Source organism: Manis javanica, chromosome 10 (genome assembly GCF_040802235.1).
Source record: "Manis javanica isolate MJ-LG chromosome 10, MJ_LKY, whole genome shotgun sequence".
NCBI lineage: Eukaryota > Metazoa > Chordata > Mammalia > Pholidota > Manidae > Manis > Manis javanica.
The window spans coordinates 33,436,331-33,455,697 of record NC_133165.1 but is presented as its reverse complement, the minus strand read 5'-3'; the positions used below and the strand labels follow the sequence as shown (position 1 = coordinate 33,455,697).

At 53.9% G+C, this 19,367-nt stretch overlaps 1 protein-coding gene across 3 annotated transcripts; it reads right to left on the bottom strand.

The window, feature by feature from the left end:
• Window positions 1–10,014: 10,014 nt before the first annotated feature.
• On the bottom strand, window positions 10,015–19,089 carry TRIM56 (tripartite motif containing 56). 3 transcript variants are annotated; one of them, XM_073215143.1, is made up of 5 exons: window positions 18,219–19,089; window positions 18,045–18,118; window positions 17,564–17,725; window positions 17,167–17,295; window positions 10,015–17,057 (listed from the first exon to the last, which is right to left on the bottom strand). In XM_073215143.1, the coding sequence occupies exon 5, from the start codon at window positions 17,054–17,056 to the stop codon at window positions 14,795–14,797; it is 2,262 nt and encodes a 753-aa protein (XP_073071244.1). In that variant the 5' UTR covers window position 17,057; window positions 17,167–17,295; window positions 17,564–17,725; window positions 18,045–18,118; window positions 18,219–19,089; the 3' UTR covers window positions 10,015–14,794. The 3 variants fall into 3 exon arrangements, with proteins under 3 accessions (XP_073071244.1, XP_073071243.1, XP_017513805.2); XM_073215142.1 differs by lacking the exon at window positions 17,564–17,725; XM_017658316.3 differs by lacking the exon at window positions 18,219–19,089 and having other exon boundaries at window positions 17,564–17,738; window positions 18,045–18,173.
• Between the last annotated feature and the right edge of the window lie 278 nt (window positions 19,090–19,367).

The window sequence follows — 19,367 nt, the reverse complement described above, 5'->3', positions numbered from 1 at the left end:
ACACATGCCCCTTTTACTTCTTCAGAATTTTCTTCACTATATTTGGCCTTTTACTCATTAATCTTAATTTTAGGATAAATGTGCTAGCTTCTACGGAAAACTATCGTGCTTGGCTTTAATTGGTCTGGCCTGCAATTTACAGAGGAACTGGGGAGAACAGTTGACTTATTTACAGTCCTGTCTTCCTCTCATGAACATGGTATCTCTCCATTTATTTTTATCTTCTTCTATATCCTTAAATAAAGTCATATAATTTTCTTTAAAAAACAAAGCAAAAACAAAATCCCTTCAGTCTAAAGCAGGTGCTCAAGGCTGGGGGTGCCCACTGGCCTTTCCATTTCCAGGACCCTGAATTATCACGTGGCTTCTTCTTGAGTCCCTTGCCTGGGAGGCCTTGCTGTACACCCCCATACCCAGCTACCCCCACATCTGTGTCAGGAAGTAACAGAACTGTGTGAGTAAAGGCTGACATGTGTGAGAGTAGGGCAGATGCTGATTAAAGCAGGGCAGAGCTACATTATAGCTCTGCCTTTGGAGGGGAGAGTGCTGAAGGAAGGGGACTGGGGGGTCAGGGCCAGGGGAGCCTAGGTACCTGGCTGACAAAGGGCTCCAGGGTTGAAGGGCAGGCTGACCTGGGGTGCATTTAACACCCCAGGATCAAACTTGGGCTCTTCCCTGGAATTGGCATGTGGCCTAGGGTCTGAGACAGGAGATGGGGGGCAGAGTCACCTCCCTCCACGCCTGCCCCTTCCCCCACCTTGTGCGCCCCCACAAGACGTGCCATTGCAGGAGAGTTGGCATGATTTGGGCAGTCCTGGCCACTTCCCCAACCCCTCACTCCCTGGCCTGCAACCGCATAGGAAGTTGGCTTCTATCTTCACCTGTCTGTTTGGGCTCTTTGCCTCCCATAGAGCCAGGAGGGTGTTACACCAAATCCAGGGAGAAGCTGATTGGGGAGTATGAAGTCCAAGGTTGTAGGGCATGTCCCCAACTGTGTGGGGCCTCCTCATGTGTGCACCTCAGGTCCCTGGACTCACACCCCCCACTGCAGGGGGGGAGGGCTTGCCCACGCATGTGGACAGGCTGCAGGCCCTGCAGAAGAGGCTGAAGCCCTGACCCAGGAGGAGTGTCGGCTTCGCATTTCCTGCTTTCCCCCTTTGCTGTCCTCAGCCCCCATCCTCTCCATGAATGGTCGAGGTCCTGGCTGATGGCCAGCACTGTCTGGACAGGAGGAAAACGGGATGTGAGGAATGGCAGTGGCGGCAGCAGGAGTAACACAGAACATGAAGTCCTCAAGAGCAGGAATTCCACCGGAAAGAAAACAAAGCACAGGGGAGAGTCACCCTCCAGGGAGCAAGGGAGCAGGGAGAGGACAGAGCCTTCCTGCCCCCAGCAGGTAAACAGCCCCCACCCGGCCCGGGGAAGCCCGTAATGACCTGTCCTCCAGGTGTAGATGCTGGAGGTCTGGGTGCCTTTGGACCAACTAAGGGAAATGTCCCCTGCACCCTTTCTGGCCTTCTAAGGCAGATGATCTCCTACAGGGAGAAACGAGGTTCCCTGCCCAGAACAAAAGGAGCATCTGGCAAGGAAGCCCAGCTCCACTGAGGCCAGCTAGAATAGCCATAGACCTCTGAGGGGCCAGCCGCTGCCAGAAACCAAGTAAGACAGCACTAGGTTCCGGGGCAGGATTTCCAGAAAGTGGAGCCTATGAGAGTTCCATCTGGGCTGAAGCAGAGCAGGCCAGGGCAGGGTGGAGGTCAGCCCAGGGCTCCCCTCTGTGTGTGGTGCCAGAGGGCAAAGTTTGGGCCTCTTGGAAGGCCCAGAAAAAACCTACGTGCAGAAGGGACAGCAAGAACACCCCCACTCCCACCACTGAGAGGGCTGCTGGCTACTGGTCCCCTGAGATCCATCCTGGCCTTCCACACAGCTAAGGCCAGAGGAAGGATGGATGCCAAGAGTCCAAAAATTGTGCCAGGCAGTCTGGATTTGTAGTTGCCCCTGTTAATTTATTCGGGTGGGTTCCGATCTGCAAATACATTGATTTCTATGATGTTGGGGTCGACAGGCCTTTTCTTTAGAGTTTTAGGAAAAAATCCCTTCCCCAGATCCCAGCAGCAACAATGACTAAACTGCCAAGCAGCTGCTGTCTGCGAAGCCCTGGTATACACTGCTGTCTTGAGTCCTTTCTCCTACAGCCCAGAGATGGGCAGGGGCACTAACTCCATTCTTCCTATGAAGAAACCAACACAGACGCGTGGATTCTCTTGTTCAGGGTCATGCAGCCAACCAGAGGAGCTGGCCCCAGCACCCCCAGTTCTTAACCAGCCTCCATTCTGCTTTTCAGTGCCTCAGCGGTCCCTGCCCGCTCCAGGACAGGCCCAGGTCCCTCCCTCCCTCCCCATGTCCCACTCCTCGCCTTCCCACCATTGACTCCTTCCTTCTGAACTCTTCTCATCTAGGTCCTGCCCCTCCTCCCCTCAGATCTGCTGCTAAGAAGGAGCTGATTCCAACTCAGGCCTTAATGGTTTCTGTTTTAAACCCTCCTGTCACCCTTGCTTTGGAATTGTGACATTCTACACCTTGGTTCTTAGCCCCAGCTTCACGTTAGGCTCACCCAGGAGCTTTTGAGAAGTCCTGAGACCCTCTCCTACCTCTGATGATTTGAATCTTGAGGGAGAATCCTGGGATGCTGGTCTGGTTTTGTACTGGCAACTTCTTCGCTGAGATTAAGATGATGACTTTAGACCATGAGAGCGAGGGTGTGCATTTCAGGCACCAGCGCCCCTGGGGCCACGGACACTTGAGTTAGGGGCCCTCTTATCACACTAGAAGGAGTCCACCTAACAGGCTGAGGCTGGGCAGTCTTCCCTGAGGCCTTGAGCCTGGGTGTCCTGGTACCCGAGAGCTGCAGCTGTTAGTGGTGGCAGGAGAAAAGGATATGCAACACTGTCCTTTGACCTAGTGGCTCAGTGAGCAGCTTTTGTGACCCGTGCATATCTGCAGCCTGGTGTTCTGTTGACCTTGGATTTCAGCCTCTATACTGAGGTGGTTGGAGAAGGCCGAGAGAAAATGAGAAGCTGGGCCAGGGTATGGAGGGATTATCTTCACCTGCAGGGCCAGAAGAGCCAGAACATGCCTCAAATGCCTCAAAAGAACTCCACATGAAATGCTCAGGAAGGACCCTGTGGGGGGCTGGCCTATGAGCTGGACCTGCAAAAATGACAGTCACTATCATAACTGCCATCTGCATGCATTCAGGGAGAGCTGCGTTTGTTGTGTCTTCTGCCTGTGGGGCATGTAAAGGTGCTGTGGCTGGAGATATGGCTGTGGCCCTGGAGGACTTGCGGCCCTGTTCCGGAGAGACAGGCCTTTATTAAGATAAGGAGTTCTAAGAAGAGGTGTGGCAAATGCCTCTTGAGATCAGGCCTCCAGCTAAGGGATGTCTGAGGCCCGGAGCGGGCAGGGAGGAGTCCAGGGACAGACCTTTGGTATAAGGTGGGTGGATGTGGGCAGGGAGGCTGTGTCAGCCTGGGAAGCAGAGTCCTGTGGGAGAAGGGCTTGGAAAGGAGGGACACCAATGAGCAGGCCAGGGGAATTGCTGTGTGAGAGCTTGGCAGAGCCTCCCTGTTCATCAGCCACCCGCCCCGACCTGCTCTCTTAGTCAGCCCTGTGCGGGTACTCCTGCCCTCGCAGCTCTGGTCTGGTGATGAGGCTCCCGTTATTCATGGCCTGAACTGACGGCTGGCTCCCTCAGGCGCACTCCCTCTTTCCCAGGGTGCAGCCTGGCCTGCCAGCTCATCACCCCAGACACAGACAGCCAGGGTCAGCAGGAGCACAGACCCCCCCCATTCCTGAGACCTCGGCCCCCCACTGCAGCTCTCCCGACAGATCGGTGATCTTAGGAAGCACAGGGGCAGTCGTCTTGTTTCCACGATGGAGCTCCTTCAAAAAGGACCCCAGTGGAATTACAGAGGGACCAACAGGGGACTGAATGTCTTGTCCCTGAACCTACACTCCTAAAATGGGCACAGAGAGTCTTGTCCTCAAGTCCTTTCAGGAAATGGCATGCCAAACTCCGCTTTGCTGTCGCCTGGGCTAGTAGCTTACTGAGGGGAAATGGGGGCGGAGGAGGGGGGCAGCAGCCGAAGCTACTCGGAAAGCCCCTGACAAGGGAACTCCCTCTTATCACTTCTGAGAACCCCAAGGGGCTAGGTGAAGGGAAGAGATTGTGTTGTGTCTAGCACCCGGGGCTGGTTTCCGGGCTGAATCAGGCACATGGGCAGCACAGCAGGTGGAAGGCACAGGGTGTCCCTCCTCGTGCAGGGTGGAGGCTGTGTGCCCTCTGTCTCTGACCGGGCTTTCCCGCCGGACGGAAGCACACCATCAACTCTGCAACTGGATGAGTGTGTGTTTGTTTGTGTGTACGTGTGGTGGGGAGATGGGCATTTGCCAGGTCTGTGTTAATTGCAGGGCCTCACCAGGGCTCTGAGTTTCTCGACACACTCAATTCCTGTACAGGAAAGATCAGCCAGAGCAGAGTGGGTGAAAAGGAAACTGGCCAGGCATTTGTGACAGGGCCAGGCTCTCCATCTGCCATTTCTGCCCCTTCCATCCACACCATCCAATTTCCTTTCTCCAACTCCTCGCTTGCCCCTGGAATATTCCACCTCCCCCGCTTATCTTACGTAAATCAGCTGTCCACAGAGTCTCCCAAGGCCTTCCCAGCTTCCTCCAGGCCACCCCAAGCTGTCTTTCCTTGGAACTTGAACACTCATCAGACCCACACAGTCAGGCACACCGTCCAGCGCTAGATTGTTCTTTGTACCACATGTGTTTGTCGTGTTTTTTCCTATGGGTTGTGCACTGTTTAGAGGTAGGAATGATTTGGGTCTACACTTCTTTCCTATGTCCCTTTCACAGTGTCCCAGGTGGGTGGGACTTGGGCCTGACAGCCAAGTACCTTCGAGTTAACATCACCTTCTGAGAATTCAATTAGGGAGAAACCCGGTTTAGGAGAGGATATCAGCCCTCTGCAGAAATTACCTAGGAGACTGACTGTCTGTGAATATCCCAGATCCAATTAAGGAGACCTGGGTGAAACCTCTGAGGAGCAAATAAGATTGCCATGGCATTTTAACGAAGTAACTGCATTGTCTTCTGCCTGATGGAAAATGCCAGCACAAGAGGGAAGTTCCTCCTTACAATAAGGTGCTGGGTCTCCAGGTGGTGCAGGAAAGTTGGTTACCTGTCCTGAAAAATCAGGGGCCAAGCCACCAGACAGAAGTGTCCCAAAGGGGTGTGGAAGCCTCAGGCTATCTGTCATCCAGCCATTAAGTGCATCCAATGCCCTGGCCCTGTTCTGATTCCCTGCTCAGTGATTACATTCTGAGGGCGCCGGGAGGGATGTGTCCAGGTACCTGGGGACTATGTCTCTGCCGATTAAGGAGTTGCATCCAGTTTCCGTATGCTAGTCTTTGTGCATTCAGTTTGTGGTTGTTGGCCCTGAGATTGGCTTGTCCACGGTGTGCATGGGTTAGTTGAGAACCAGCTGCTGGGCTATGCTGAAGCACCACAATGAAGCCGCCTTCTCTGGGTGATCAGCCTCCTTCCCCAGCTGGCTGTGTCTCCCTCTGACTCTTTTGCATTTGGCATTTGCATGGGTTTCTTAGAGGCAGGGGGCAATAAGTACTTTCTGCATGCTGGACTGATTGACTGATGCATGGGGTGGGAGGGAAACAGGCCAGCCCAGGTGTTTTGTCTCCAGAAGGTATGGGGAGAAGGCTATGCTCCCGAGGTGTGAGGGGAGGAATGAATGAGTAGACGTTAAGGGAACATCAGCCATCAGCCATGTGCCAGGTGCTGGCTGAACACATTTACATTCTTTATCTCTTTTATTCGGCCAGGAGCCCCATGGTGTTTGTTGCAGCACCCATATTACAGATGAGAAACGGAGGTCCAGAGAGGTCCAGCACCTATGCCAGGGTCACATGTTTAGTGAGAGGGGCAGCTCTCCTAACCCTGAATCCCTTCTTGGAGGGGAGGGAGGAAGGACCCCCGAGGGAAGACACATGTGCCTTGTATTAGGAGTGGGTGCATCTGGGTAGAGAGGAGGACAAGGGCATGGAAGCACCCTGAGAGGCTCTGCTCCCTGCGTGCACCCAGCGTATAACTTTGGGAGATAGACTCGGCAGCTAAGGTCCTCGACTGAGAATTAAACGGTAGGAAATGAGCTTCAGGGAAATTCCAGGCTTGATTTTTTTATGAGGTGGAAGCTGGCATGCTGCCCTGCCTGGGAACACCCTGACAGCATGTCCCCTGCCCCCGTGTACTTACAACAGAGATACGCCTCCTTCCCTGATCTAAAAACCAACGAAGATGGCCAGCCCTGGCCACATGCAGAAACCCATTCATGAGGCATGGCGCTGCCTCTCCAACATCTGGACACAGTTTTCCCTGACAAACCCCAGTCCAGCTCTGCCTCCCATGACAACAACTCACTTCCAGCTGTTGCTCAGACACCCAACTTCCTTCCCTTCCTCTCCATGCCACCCTGACTCCTTGGGTGGGGATATATGGCCCCCTGTCTCCCTGAGCATGGACATGTGTGCCCTTTATTCTCTGCAGCCCTGTTCCTGCTCCTCATGTTCTTAGGTTGCCATTCTTTTCTCCAGGAATCACTTAGGGGCAAGAGGTTGGGCAGAAGCCAGCGCCAGCTGTGGCCAGCCTAGGCCATCTCTCCACCACTCTCTGGGGAGGCTCTGCAAAGGAGGCCTTCTAGGGAAACCACACCCTACTTCATCTTTTCTGGTTGATGTTTTTCTTTATCTCCCTTCCTACCAACTTCCCACATAACCCCATTCCACCCCCAAGGAGATAACTATGCCCTAAAGTGCAGCCTTCTTCTCAGCTGGGGAGACTTCTATTGGCAGGAGAACCACAGAGGCTTGGGGGCAGAGAAGGGGCTGGGGAGTGAGGCAGATGGTGAGGGGGCCTGGCTCTCCCTGCCTGGTCCTTGCAAGGCCAGCCTAGAGAGCAGACAGTGTCTTGGAGCCCTGAGACCTTGGGGTGGGCGGGGGTCTCCCTATGTTCTAGCTCAGCTCCTAGCAGCAGGAAACCCACAGAAAAGTGATCTGGGGATTCTACCTTCCCTGGACTTGGGCCTGGGAACCTCCCCCACAGTCCAAGGGTGGCAAGGTGGAAGGTGTTAGAGTGGACGCTACAGAAACAGTACCTGCCCCAGCTCTGCAGCGCCTGGTCCAGGAGAGGCAGGCCCAGGCTCCCCAGTCCCTTTTCTGCCCCCAGACATCTGGTTCTCCTACCAGGAGAAGCTGTACTTCAGGGCAGAGGTATCTTTTGGTATGGGATGGGGGGAAGGGTAGAATGAGGGCATGTTGGCAGTTGGTGGGAAGGGAGATAAAGAAAAACATCAATCAGAAAACATGAAGTGGGGTGTGGCTTCCCTAGGTCTCCAGGGCACAGCCTTCCTGGGGAGTAGTGGCCAGGTGGCCCCAGGCCGGCCACAGCTGGCTTGGCAACCCAGCTCTTTGCCAGCTTCTGGTGATCTTGGGCTTGTTATGTAATCTATTTAAATACACCTTCTTCATATTTAACCCAGGGGTGATAGCAGTAGCTACCTGCTAGAGCTGTCGAGGGCACTAAATGGGATAATACATACGAAGTGCATAGCAGTGTCAAGGGGTCTGCCTCGGACCAAATGCTTAGTAGATACCATTCATTCATCCATTCATTTATTCACTATCTACTCTATCCCAGGCACTGTTCTACGGGAGACAGGCTATAACAGTGCACAAGATGAGCAAAATGTCCTGCCCTTCTGGGGCTGGCATTCCAACCTGGGGTGGAAATTGGGTGAGGAGACAAACAATAAACAGGAGAACTCATGAACAAAAATAGTATGTTAGAAGGTTAAAGTGCTATAGAAAATAGCAAAGTGCAGCAGAGTGAGATTACTATTTTTTTAGAATTTCTATTACTTTGCTCTTATTCATGTCTCCCTCCCTTCTAAGGAAAAGGGAGAGACCTCTTTGCCTCAGGGGCTGCTGCCCCAAGATAGAGTTGCCAGTCCCTCCCAATGTTCTATTTCCCAAGAATGCTGGTGACGAAGTTTTAGCACAAATTCACTCATTTGCACTGTCAACCAGCACCTACTTACAGAACACCTGCTTCTGGAATGCTCAGTGTGAATCAGACATTCTGGTCCTGAAGCATTTTGCATGTGAGGAGAGAGCTGTGTGTGAATAACCCAAGCGCAGATGTGATCAGGGCTGCCGAGATGGGCAAGCGGGCGCCGAGGGGAGAGGCAGTCTGTGCCTCTGCATGTGGACCCAGGACCCCCTGCCCAGCCCCTCACTGGATTTGCACTGGGACCAGCTCACCTTTGGTTGTTTTCTTCTAAGTTGATGGACTCTCCCTAACTTAGGGCTGCAGGGAGAGAAAATGACACTGAGTGGGAAGAGATGTTTTCTGAGTTGGCCCTTCAGCGAAACCAAGACCATAGTCCCATTCCCCCTCCCCTGGCAGTGAGGAGGGACACTGTGACCACCTGTCCTGTCGTGTGCCCAGCCTGTGACATGGCCCTGCATGCCCTCCCCTAGTGTGGCCTCAGCTGCCCTTATTTGGAGGCCAGCCTGACTCCCGCAGAACAATGAAGGGGAAAGGGCCCTGGAATCTGTGGCCAGGGCATCTTGAGGCAGCTGCAAGGTTGTGGGGAAAGGCAGCGGCCTGACACCCTAGGGGTGTGGCTTCTTGATTGCAAAGGAAGAGAGGGGGAAGGTTTGGCCACCTGGCTAGGAATCGGAGCCCTGTGGGTCTGACCACAGCCGCAGACACTCTGCCTTGGGGTTTGGAGCTGGGAACAGACGGTTCTCCCCACACAGACACCGCTCACATGGACCAGCCGCCTTGTCTCCCGCGCCAGGCCCCTCAGCTGCTGAGTCATGCTCCCCGGGGTTCACAGAGGCGCCGATTCAAAGCCAGGCTGAGTCATGCGATGATGAATCGTGGAATTCTTGTTCAGGCTGTCACCCCAGCAGTGGTGGGCCCCAATCCCCACACCCCTCCTTCCCCACTAAGCCACTCAAAACATTCTCTCCTCATTTGCTGTTCCATCTCCATCTTGGGGGGCTCTGACAGGGAGTGCGGGAGTATTTCTGAGCTTCCCTCCTATGTCCAGATTCCAGACCTGTTATGCGGACGGGGGCCTAGTCTGTTAGCTCAAGAGGGAAGCTCAGCTTTCTGAAGGAGGAAGGGATGGGCTCTAGACTCAGAGCTGGTTGGAAAGGCAGCTTCAGTCAGAATTGAAATCTACTTAGCATGAGCAAGGCTGCCAGGCCTTGGTTTCCTTATCTGTCAGATAACGTTAGGACTCCTACTTTGCAGGGGACAAGGCTCCTGGAAGTCGATGGGTGTGAAGTACGGGCAAGTGAGCACTCAATACCTACTATTTGATCTCCTGTATTAGATTGGGGGTGGTGGGGAGCCAGGGGGCAGAGGCTGTATGAAAATCAAATAAGGATCTAAGGTCCTTCCTCTTGCTCAGGACAGCTCAGAGGGCTGGAGAAGTGTGCTCGAGGGGTTTCAGAGACTAGGTCAGAGGGCCTGGACACCTCCAGGCCTGCAGGGGCCACCATGTGATCATGAGTGCAGCATGCCAAAAGTGCTCACAGGGGCTTGTTTGGTTCCAAACCAGAAAACAAGCAGAGACCAGCAGGGGCACAGCCACCCTGACCAAGACCCTTTGCTTGCCTCCTACAAGGACACCTTCTGGCTGCTCCCAGGTTAGCCTGGAAGGTGCGCACCTCTGCCCAGAGGACCCCTCTTTCTTATGGGCAGGAGTGGTCCCGACCAGGGTGGGACCCCAGATGGCTGTGCCAGTGACCCTGCTCCTGCAATGCCCCCAAGGACACCTTTGGAGCTACTGTGGGGCCATGGTTATCTGGTATCTGGCCCTGGTTGTTGACATTTCCCCATACCCACAAATCATCTGAGAAAAGGTCCAAATTCTCCAAAAGAATTTATTAAGAAACAGAAGAAAGCTATAAAGTACACAGTCAAAGGAATGAAAGAGTTTATAGCACAGATTCTTCAGCCCATGGTAACTAAGATTATTTGCCGGGCCGACAGCATGGGTACTGGGGCCCCGATTCCATTTTCAACCCCATCTCTCTTGGCTGCTGAGCCAATCAGTTCAAACTTTCTCCAGAAATTGGTTGCCTTCCCAAACCTCCTTCCCAGTTGCCTCTTTATTATACAGGCCCTTCTCTACGTGGTCCCAGAGATTCCCCTCCCACCTGGGGCAGCGGGGTTCAGGTGAGGTCCAGCCTGACCTTGCTTTTCCTACTCCACTCCTCCAGGCAAAGGCATCTGTGGTCCCTAGAAGACCTATTTTTGCTGCTGTTCTGATCCATTTAATTAAACTGTAGTCATGAACCAGTTAGGTAGGCTGGTTCTGCCAACTTCAGACAAACTATTCTCCTAAGCTTGTCTCTAAACTCAATCTTTCTCCTGCTTGGAACCTCCCCTTGAGCACTCTGTCCCAGCAAGTCCAAGACTGCTTTCTCCCCAAAACAGACTTCTGCACCTAATTTATTTATGGGATAGCTCTAGTTCTCAGCTGACCTGCCAAGGAGAGATGGTCAAACACCTTGATCTTGGCACCCACCTAGGGAACCCTGCCCAGTTCAAGTCACCAACTTTACGGATTCCCTTGGAAGGTGTCTCTTGGACTAATGCCCCTTTGGAATTTAATCTCTGTAGATTTATTTTATGTCATGGCTTTATAGATACAGTAATAATAAGACTACTGTGAAATGAGAGCTATTCCCTCCCAAATTACGTTTTCTCTAAATTATCAAAAGCCTTTTGTACTTTTCCTAAATGTCTATGGTTTACCAGTCCTTAATTAGTACTGTCTGATTCTCAGCTGGCTTTCAGGAATAGCACTGAGTCTCAGCCAGCTAGCCATTGGTCCCCTCCATTCCTCCAGCCCCCATTCTATCTTAGCGCAACAGTCTCCTGTCAAAGGAGAAACAGGTAACAACTCTACTCAGATGTTCTCGAAGTTTCACCTCAAAATATGTGCACGTAACATCCTCGTTCGAGCCTACACTGACGGATGAGTATTAGGTCAGTACAAGTCAGCTGAATTTTTCCTAACCAATACCACAGATTTGAGCTTTATGGGATACAAAATACTTCTCTACACTTCTCACCTATCCTCCCAACAGCCCTGTGAGGAGGTCATGGTAGATACTATTATTCCCATTTCACTGATATAGAAACTGAGGTTCAGAGAGGTTAGGGAACTAGACCAAGATCACACAGCTATTTAACCCCCGTCTCTGCTACCCTCATTCACTTTCCTTTTTCAGGCACAAAGAATATGAAAGAGGCTTTCTACTCCCTTTCTCCCTACGTTAACGTCATGCTCCTTTCACCAGTGCATGCACAACCCGGAAAAGCTCCAAACAGGAAAATGAACGATTGCTCAATTGATTGTCACAGTCCAATGTGGGGCTGGGTGGGGGTTTCGTATCTTTCACGATGTTCCTAATTTCTTAACATCTCTAATTTAACCAAGAACTCTTTCTCTCAGGGCTGAGTGGTGTTTTTTTGTGGGATTCTCTAGGATTCCCAGGTCACAGTTAAGGTACTGGGGATTTTATCTCCAAATTTTGCTCAGTTCTGTACTTCTCAGCCATTTCACATTTTGCCAGGGCTTAGTACCTTCCCAATTTTACCCCTGAATCAGGGAAATTTGGTATTTCTGTCAATCTGCTAGTGCCTGGCCTCCAAGGATTCTAACACCTTCCTGGAAAGCCATGTGGCTCCTCATTTCTGGAGCATCTGTGGATCCCCCTCTTCCAGCCAGGTGACATTCCCCTTGGGTGAGCCGTTTGGCTGGACCACTTCCCCAGCCAGGCCCTCCGCCTGTGATCCCATGCAGCCCTGCAGAACTGTTATTCTAAGCCGAAAGTATATGACCCCTTAGAGCCAATGACCCCCAAGGCCCCCCTCCACACACATATGCAGGACACCCCCATCTCATCTCCTTTGTGACTCGCCCGGGTCCACTTCTTGGGGAGGCCTATGTTGGACCATGTCCAGCGTCCCCCTACTGGGAAGTTCCCAAAGCCAAAGTTTTGAACATGGTTGGCTGCAGCTATGACACTGGAGGTGAGTTATCTCTGGAAAGAGTCTTACAATTGTCCCCTTCCTTTTCCAGATATAAAGTCATTTCACAGACATTTACTGAGCACATGCTATGAGCCATCACTGTGCTAACTGCAGATAAAAGTGCAAAAAAAGACACCCCTCCCTCCCACCACCTATGCAATTCATCCTTTACTTCTGGTTTTCATAATGGTTCCAGTTGGTCTAAATTAGTTGGGGGACTCAGCACCTTCCCCTGACTTCTGGACACTCCACAATGATTCTATCTGCTCGGGGGACCGCCTGACCTCTGCCCACCTTCCCGAGGCAGTCTCTGGCCAGTTTCCAGTCCTTGCCCCGACTGCCCTCCCTCCCTGCCTGATGTCCAGCTGGGTCCCTCCTCCTGACTCCTGCCCCTCCTCCAACAGGACAGTCCCACTTGCTCTGACAGACACATTTCCCCACAAATCTAGTAGCTATTCTTGAATATTATTTCTAGAGGTGTATTTTCCGAAGTAAATATTCAGGCATATATGTTACTTAATGGACCATAACAACGGAAGGAGCAGTATGCATATATGAATAACCAGCGTGAAATAACTCAGAAAGAACCCAATCATCTCCCAAATCACTATTTACAAATTGTGAACCTATTTCTCCTCGGGAACTCTGCAGAGTACTTTTTCCCTTGTTCTATCATTATGTGATAATAGTTCCAAATTCTTTTTTTTTTTTGCTAGTGATTGCACCACATAACATCACATTCTTGTAAATAGTTTACATAGTTGTCATATCTGAAGGCAGTAGCTCCTTGTTCTAATAAGACCACAATCTGCTTAGCTGTCCCCCACAGCTGAACAGCTTCCAATGACTGATATATCGGGTGGCCACAAATATCTCTGTACGCATTCTTCCTTTCGGATTATTTTTCCCCCAAGAATGTATTCCCCAAAGTGAAATAATTTAGTCTTTATAGTCATTTTTTTCTTTACTCCTGTCAAATATTGCCAAATTCCTCTCCAGAAAGCCTCATTTTATAGTGCCAGGAGCCTCATTCTCCACAACATATTTTTTAAATATATTTTAACCAGTGCAACTGGTTGACTTGATTTCACTTTTCAGTTTACCAGCCCTGGCCACGTGCTTTCCCCTCAAATGCACAGCCTCTTTGGCCTTTTGCCCAAGCAGGTCGCTCACTCGCAGTATATACTGGAGACTCAGCTCTCACTCTGATCAATTCCTCATAGCATTTCTTCATCCTACTGGTTTTCCTTGCATCTTCATTATGCTTTGCTCTGCTTACATTTCACATTTTTGTGTAACTGAGTTTGTCCACTTGGCGTTGATGATTTCCCCTATCACTTCAATAAACAAGTAAAGTGATCCCCCAGAAAAGGATCTTCTTTTCCCCACCTCTAATACCCTGTACTTTCCATCTGGACTTGTCTAAACTCCTTCTGGTTGCCATGAACACGCTACTGCCCATGATCCCTCCATTAGGATCAGCTCCTGGCTAATCATGTGCACCTTGGTTCCACCATTGCCACAGCATATCCAAAGGACCAGTGGTCATAGCTCACCTTCCTCTGGTTTCGACTACTACACCCATCCCAGCCCAACTGCCAACTTCTCAGGTTTTCAAGCTGGTGGGGCCCCCAACCCCACCCCTGGCCTCTAGGGTTAAGCTGTTTTCCCAGCAATGACGGCCTGCTGAAAGACAAATTCCTCCACTCCTTAGTTCAGCTGAGTGAGGCCAAAATTTCTCAGAAGGAATTGTGTTGGAAAACTAAGGAGGAACTTAAATAGATTCCAAGGAGTTTAAAGACATCAAATAGAAAAGACTTAATATCCTACATAGATCTTGCCTCAGTTCGGCATGGCACTTGGGGGGACCCAGGAGGCTCCCTATCTCTCACACTCAGAACCCTGTGTTTTAGGCTCCAGCCCTGCAGGATTATCTTCTGGGAGCACATTCTCAGCGAGGACTTTGAGGTAAACACCTCTTGACCTCAGCTGGCATCTGTACCTGGTCCCCAAGAAGCCCACCCTGTACTCCACTGGGGTCACTATTATCAGAGGAGCCTCTACTTCCCGCTGTGGCTGATGGAAGATGCCATTTATTGCTGTTGGGAAACCCCAGTCCTTTTGGACATGGCATGCCCGTTCCGGTGTGGGGGGAGCTGGGGTCTCAGCTCTTCTCCAGAAGGTACATGCCTGACATACCCAGAGCCCATGTTGGCTTACAGGACTCCTTCCTTCTGCCAAGACTCTAGCTAGGCTACTCCATCAGGAATGGTTTTGAAGAACGCAAATTGGGACACGCTTACCAATCTCAGAAACCTGAACTGTGTGGCAGTGATAGCAATCACCCCCAGGAAGCAAGAGGCGTGGTTAACTCCCAGTATCCCTCTTGCCCCTCCCGCTCTGAAAGCTATGGTCATGCCACCACCCTTGGTCCCCATCTCTGCACACCCGAAGAGGGGTTAGCAGTTTGGCATTTCACATCAAAAGGTGGCCAACCCCTCTGGGAAAAATGCCCTCAACCCCCACATCCTATAGCAGCCCTGCCTCCCTCCCCCGAGTCCCTCCCCAGTGCCTCCCCACCCTCCACAGTCCTAGCCCTTTAACTGTCAGGAGAGCGGACCCGAAAGACATGGATGGTCCCATTACTGAGGGACACAACCAGGTACCTGCCATCCACCATGGTGGTCACCCGGGGCTTTTCCAGGCCATGATAGGCTGTCAGGAAATCACCGAGCAGTGACCCCTCCGGATCCAGGATCACCACCTTGTTGACCTCTCGGAGGGTCAGAAAGATGTAGCCCTTCTTATCCACAGACACGGAGCCTGGCTGGCAGCCATGCAGGCCCGGCCCTCGGTACTCCCCAATCACCTGACCCAGCCCATCACAGACAACCACGCTATTCTGCTGCCAATCTGACCCCACAAAATTGCCCTGGGGACTGGTGGTCAGGAACACCAGTGCCCGCAGGCCCCGGCTGGCCTTGCCCCCAGGAATAAACCGGGTGGCCAGGCTGCCTTCCATGTTGTACACCTCCACATGGCCTGACACGCTGACAGCCACCCGGTCCCCACTTGGCATTGCAGCCACAGCATGGCTGGCCTGGGAGAGACTCAGGGCCCGGCGCCACTGCACCTCACCATCAGGGCTGATGAGATGGAGCCGCGCCCCGGCCGAAAAGGCCACAGCGCCCCGCAGGGCAGCCACACTGCATGGGGAGCAGCCCTCAGGGACAGGCACCGCGCCCTTGTAGTCACCATTGAGGGAGAAACGCTTCAGTGCCCTGTTCTGCTCATCTGCCACCAGGATCTCCCGGGGGCCAAAGGGACAGAGCCCAGTGATGCGGGGTGAGCGCTTGTCTCCGGGCATCCGCGTGGGGAAGCTGCAGGAAAAGATGGGCCTGGGGAGGAGGCCGGAGCCCTCCAGGTTCAGCCCGGGCACTGGGCTGGGCTCCCGGGAAACTGACTTGAGTCTGCCTTTGAACTTCCTTTTCTTGTTGGATCTGCCAGCCCTTGGGGTCTGGGCTCCTCCATCTTCTTGGGGCGTCTGGGCTCTATCTTCCTGGGGTGACTTGGGTCTCTCGCCCTTTGGGGCTCCATCTTCCTGAGGTGTCTGGGCTCTGTCTGACTTTGGGGTCTGGGCCCCATCCCTACCCTGGGGCTGGGCTCCATCCTGTCTCCGGCTCGGGGTTTCCTCATCTCCCTGGCATCCAGCTCCATCTCTACCACTGTCCTTCTGGGGTTGCTGCTCCTCAAAGGAGAGCTGTAGCAGTTGGCAGTTCTTGTCCAGAAGCCCTGGATGGAGCTCCAGCTGTGGCAGCAGGCAGGGGGGTGGCCCAGGCACCCAGGCACAGCCCTGCAGCTGCTGGAGCCTCTGGGCGATCGCCCCCTCCAGTGAGAGGATCTCGGCCTCACGACCCAGGCTGAGCACCCGACGAGCAAAGGCGACTGCCGCCCTGGCCACCTGCTCCCGGCCCTCCAGCTTCCCCAGCCTCTCCCGAGCAGCCTCCTCGGCAGCCTCCACATGGGCCCGTAGCTGCCCCAGCACCTCCTGCTTCTGGGCCAGGAGGACCCGAAGGACCCTCTCGGCCGCCTCCTCCACCTGCGTCCCCACCCGGGCCGCCTGCTCCCTCAGGCGGGCCAAAGATTTTTTTTCCACCAGCCGGGAGGCTTCCAGCTCTGCCAGGTTGTTGTCCACGCCCTTCAGTAGCTCCTCAAGGCCTGGCCTCCGGGCACGCACGGCCTCAGCCAGGGGCAGGCAGGGGTGGTCCAGGTGGGGGTCCAGGCGGCACTCGCGACACAGCAGCTGGGAGCAGGGCTGGCACAGGAAGCGCAGGGCCTCCCCTGGGTGTTGGGGACACTGGGCCGCCTGGCGCTCCCGGGCCTCCTCGTCATACCACCCTGCCCTGTAGCCCACCAGGTCCACCACTCGGTGGGTGTGGGTCTGCCGCGTGCAGCGGTGCCCATCAGCACAGGCCTTGCACAAATCATCCGCACAGTCCAGGCACCGGGCTGTGGCTGGGCCCCCAGTGCTGGCACCCCCCATCAAGGGGCACAGTGCGCAGGCTGGCTTCCCTGCCTGCAGGTCTCCACCAGCCCGGGCCCTCACCAAATCCAGGAGCCCGTTGACAAAGAAGTTGGTCTTGAAAGCAGCCACGCCTGCTGGTGGAAGGGGCACCGTCTCGCGGCACTCGGGGCATCGCAGGTGGCCACGCTCAGCCAGCTGAGCCAGGCAATCCTGGCAGTAGGTGTGCAGGCAGGGCAATGTTTTGGGCACCCGCAGCTGCTCCAGGCAGATTTTACAGGCCAGGAAATCGCTGCTCAGGGCCTCTAGCAGGGAGGGTGAGGATCCTTGGGAAACCATGCTGCAAGTGGGGGGTCAGGGTCAGAGGGCAGAGGGTACCTCCCCAGTGCCTCCAGCCTGCCCTCCAATCTCTCTCCCCATCCTCAAGCCCTACCGGGTCTGGGTCTCACCTGAATGGCCAGGAATTTTCTTCTGGTTCTAGGGCCTCTGGCCACTTACTCTTGAGATAGCGAGCTGGCCTTGTCCTCACATATATTGAGCAAATGTGAAAGCAGATGGTCCTTGCCTTGCATCAAGTGCTGTGGAAAATGACAAGACCAGGAAGGCCCTGGCCTAAGAGAGTGCACAGCGTAGTGATGACGGCTCCCAGTTGACAAGTGTGGTGTGGGGGTCCTGGGGGCAGAGTGCTGGGGTGGGTGTAAGCTAAGAGGACACAGGACATGGTCTCACTGGGTGGGCAGAGTTACTTGACTCCTGGTAGGTGGGACCCCAGTTCCCCTGGCCCCATACACCTGTCTGCTTCCAGACCCTGAAATCAGCATCACGGGTAGTGGGGGCCCCACTTACTGCCCTGACTTCGAAATGTGTTCTGGAGCTGGCAGAAGGCAGGCTGAGCGGAGGGATGGGGGGCTGCCCTGCTTTCTCCTCCCAGCTGCTCGACCTCGGGGTCACCGCAGCCTCTGCCTCATCTCCTTGAGTCCTTTCCTTTCAGCCTCTCTTCCTGCTTCCCTAGAAGAAACCTCTGAAGAGGAGGACTGTGTGAGGTTCATCTGTGAACCCCCCACCCAAGGCTCCCAGCACAGAAGCTGTGAAATACTTGATGAAGAGGCGTGGGGATTTCCCTCAACTTCTGGAAAGTGGAAGCTGGAAGCAAAGCTCAGAGAGGGGGCCTCTCCCAGGGAAGCCTCAGATCGCCGGCCCCAGGGGGCGGAGGGGGAGGGGTGCTCCTCCCACCCTCTGCTCTCCTCCAGCCTCTTGGGCCCCTCCCTGCCCCCGCGTCCTCCAGCTCAGCAGTCCCTCCAGCTGCCCTCCCGGTGCCCCTCCTTACCTAGCCCGAGCCAACCCTGGGCTCCAGGGTGGAGAGTGGGGCGCCGAGGCCTGGATGCCGCTGTCGCTGAGTGCCTGAAAGAGAACAAAACTGAAACTAATTGTACTGCAGCAACTTCCGTCCCCAGCCCGGGACACCGACTCGCACCGCCTCAGGCCCCGCCTTCTTCCCTACCCGAGCCTGGTCCTCTTCCTCGGGGCCCCCCACCCCTAGCAGGGCTCCGGGGTGCCTGCCTGGAGTGTCAGTTCCAGCCCAGGATTCGCTCAGCCAGCTAAGTGTGTTGCAGACAGTGCCTGAGGACGCGTCCGCAGATGGAGGAAATCAGGGATTATCCGTGATTCAGAGACGTGTAACCAGAGCCCAGTCCTCAGGACAGGTCTCAGGTGATGCCTAGCGATCTGCAAACCCAGTCCTGGGTGGGGCCTTCCGGGCCATAAACCTTTGCTGAGTTATGGGAAAGGCATGGAAACCAGATAAGGGGCCTCAGACCTGAGGAGTCTGCAGGCGCTTCCTGGGGGAGGCATCACCAGAGATGAACCTGAGGAGTACACAGGGTTTTGGGACTTGCTACGTGAGCAGGCCAGGAAGTATGGATCCGCAGGGTGCTGGAATAAAGAACCCAACACCCTTAACGCTGCGTGAATCACACGGTTTATTTTGCACTTCCCTTTCACGCAACACTCAAACAGGACCGCAGCCATCATGGATCAATACATCTCATATGGGTCTTGGCGATGGGTTCGGATCCCAATCAGCGTCTCGTCTTTCTCAAGGGGTGTCGTGCAAGCTTCACCTTCGGGAAGGCAGTGCAGTGGAGGCAGTAAAATGGGGTGACGAATGGGTGACAGAGCACCGGCGCGGGAGCACCCCGGGAGCACACATCTGTGGTCCCGTGTCGGGGACCTCTGGGACAGACTTGCGCCAGGCCCTCTGCGTCCAATCCCTTATATAGTCCAGTCCATCCATCCGGGGGTTGGAGATAAGATGCGACCGCCCACATGTGATGTTATCTGTTTTGGGCGTTCCCCGGCACACCTTTGAAGGTGGGGTGTGTTTACAAAGACAATTGGTGAGAAAGCAGGCAAGCCTGATATAAGCAACTCCATGTTTGATGCTCATATCAACTTGCTGGGGAAGAAGGCAGGGAAAAGCATCCTGGGAATCAGGAACAGCATGTATGGGGGTACAGAGGAATGAGATCCCCCAACTCTCCCCGAGTATGGTTTGTGGGAAGCAGCCACGTGACTGCAGGCAGATGAGATTATAGAGGGAGGCAGGGGCCGGATCATAGAGAGCATTATGTTCTACATGAAGGAGTCTGAG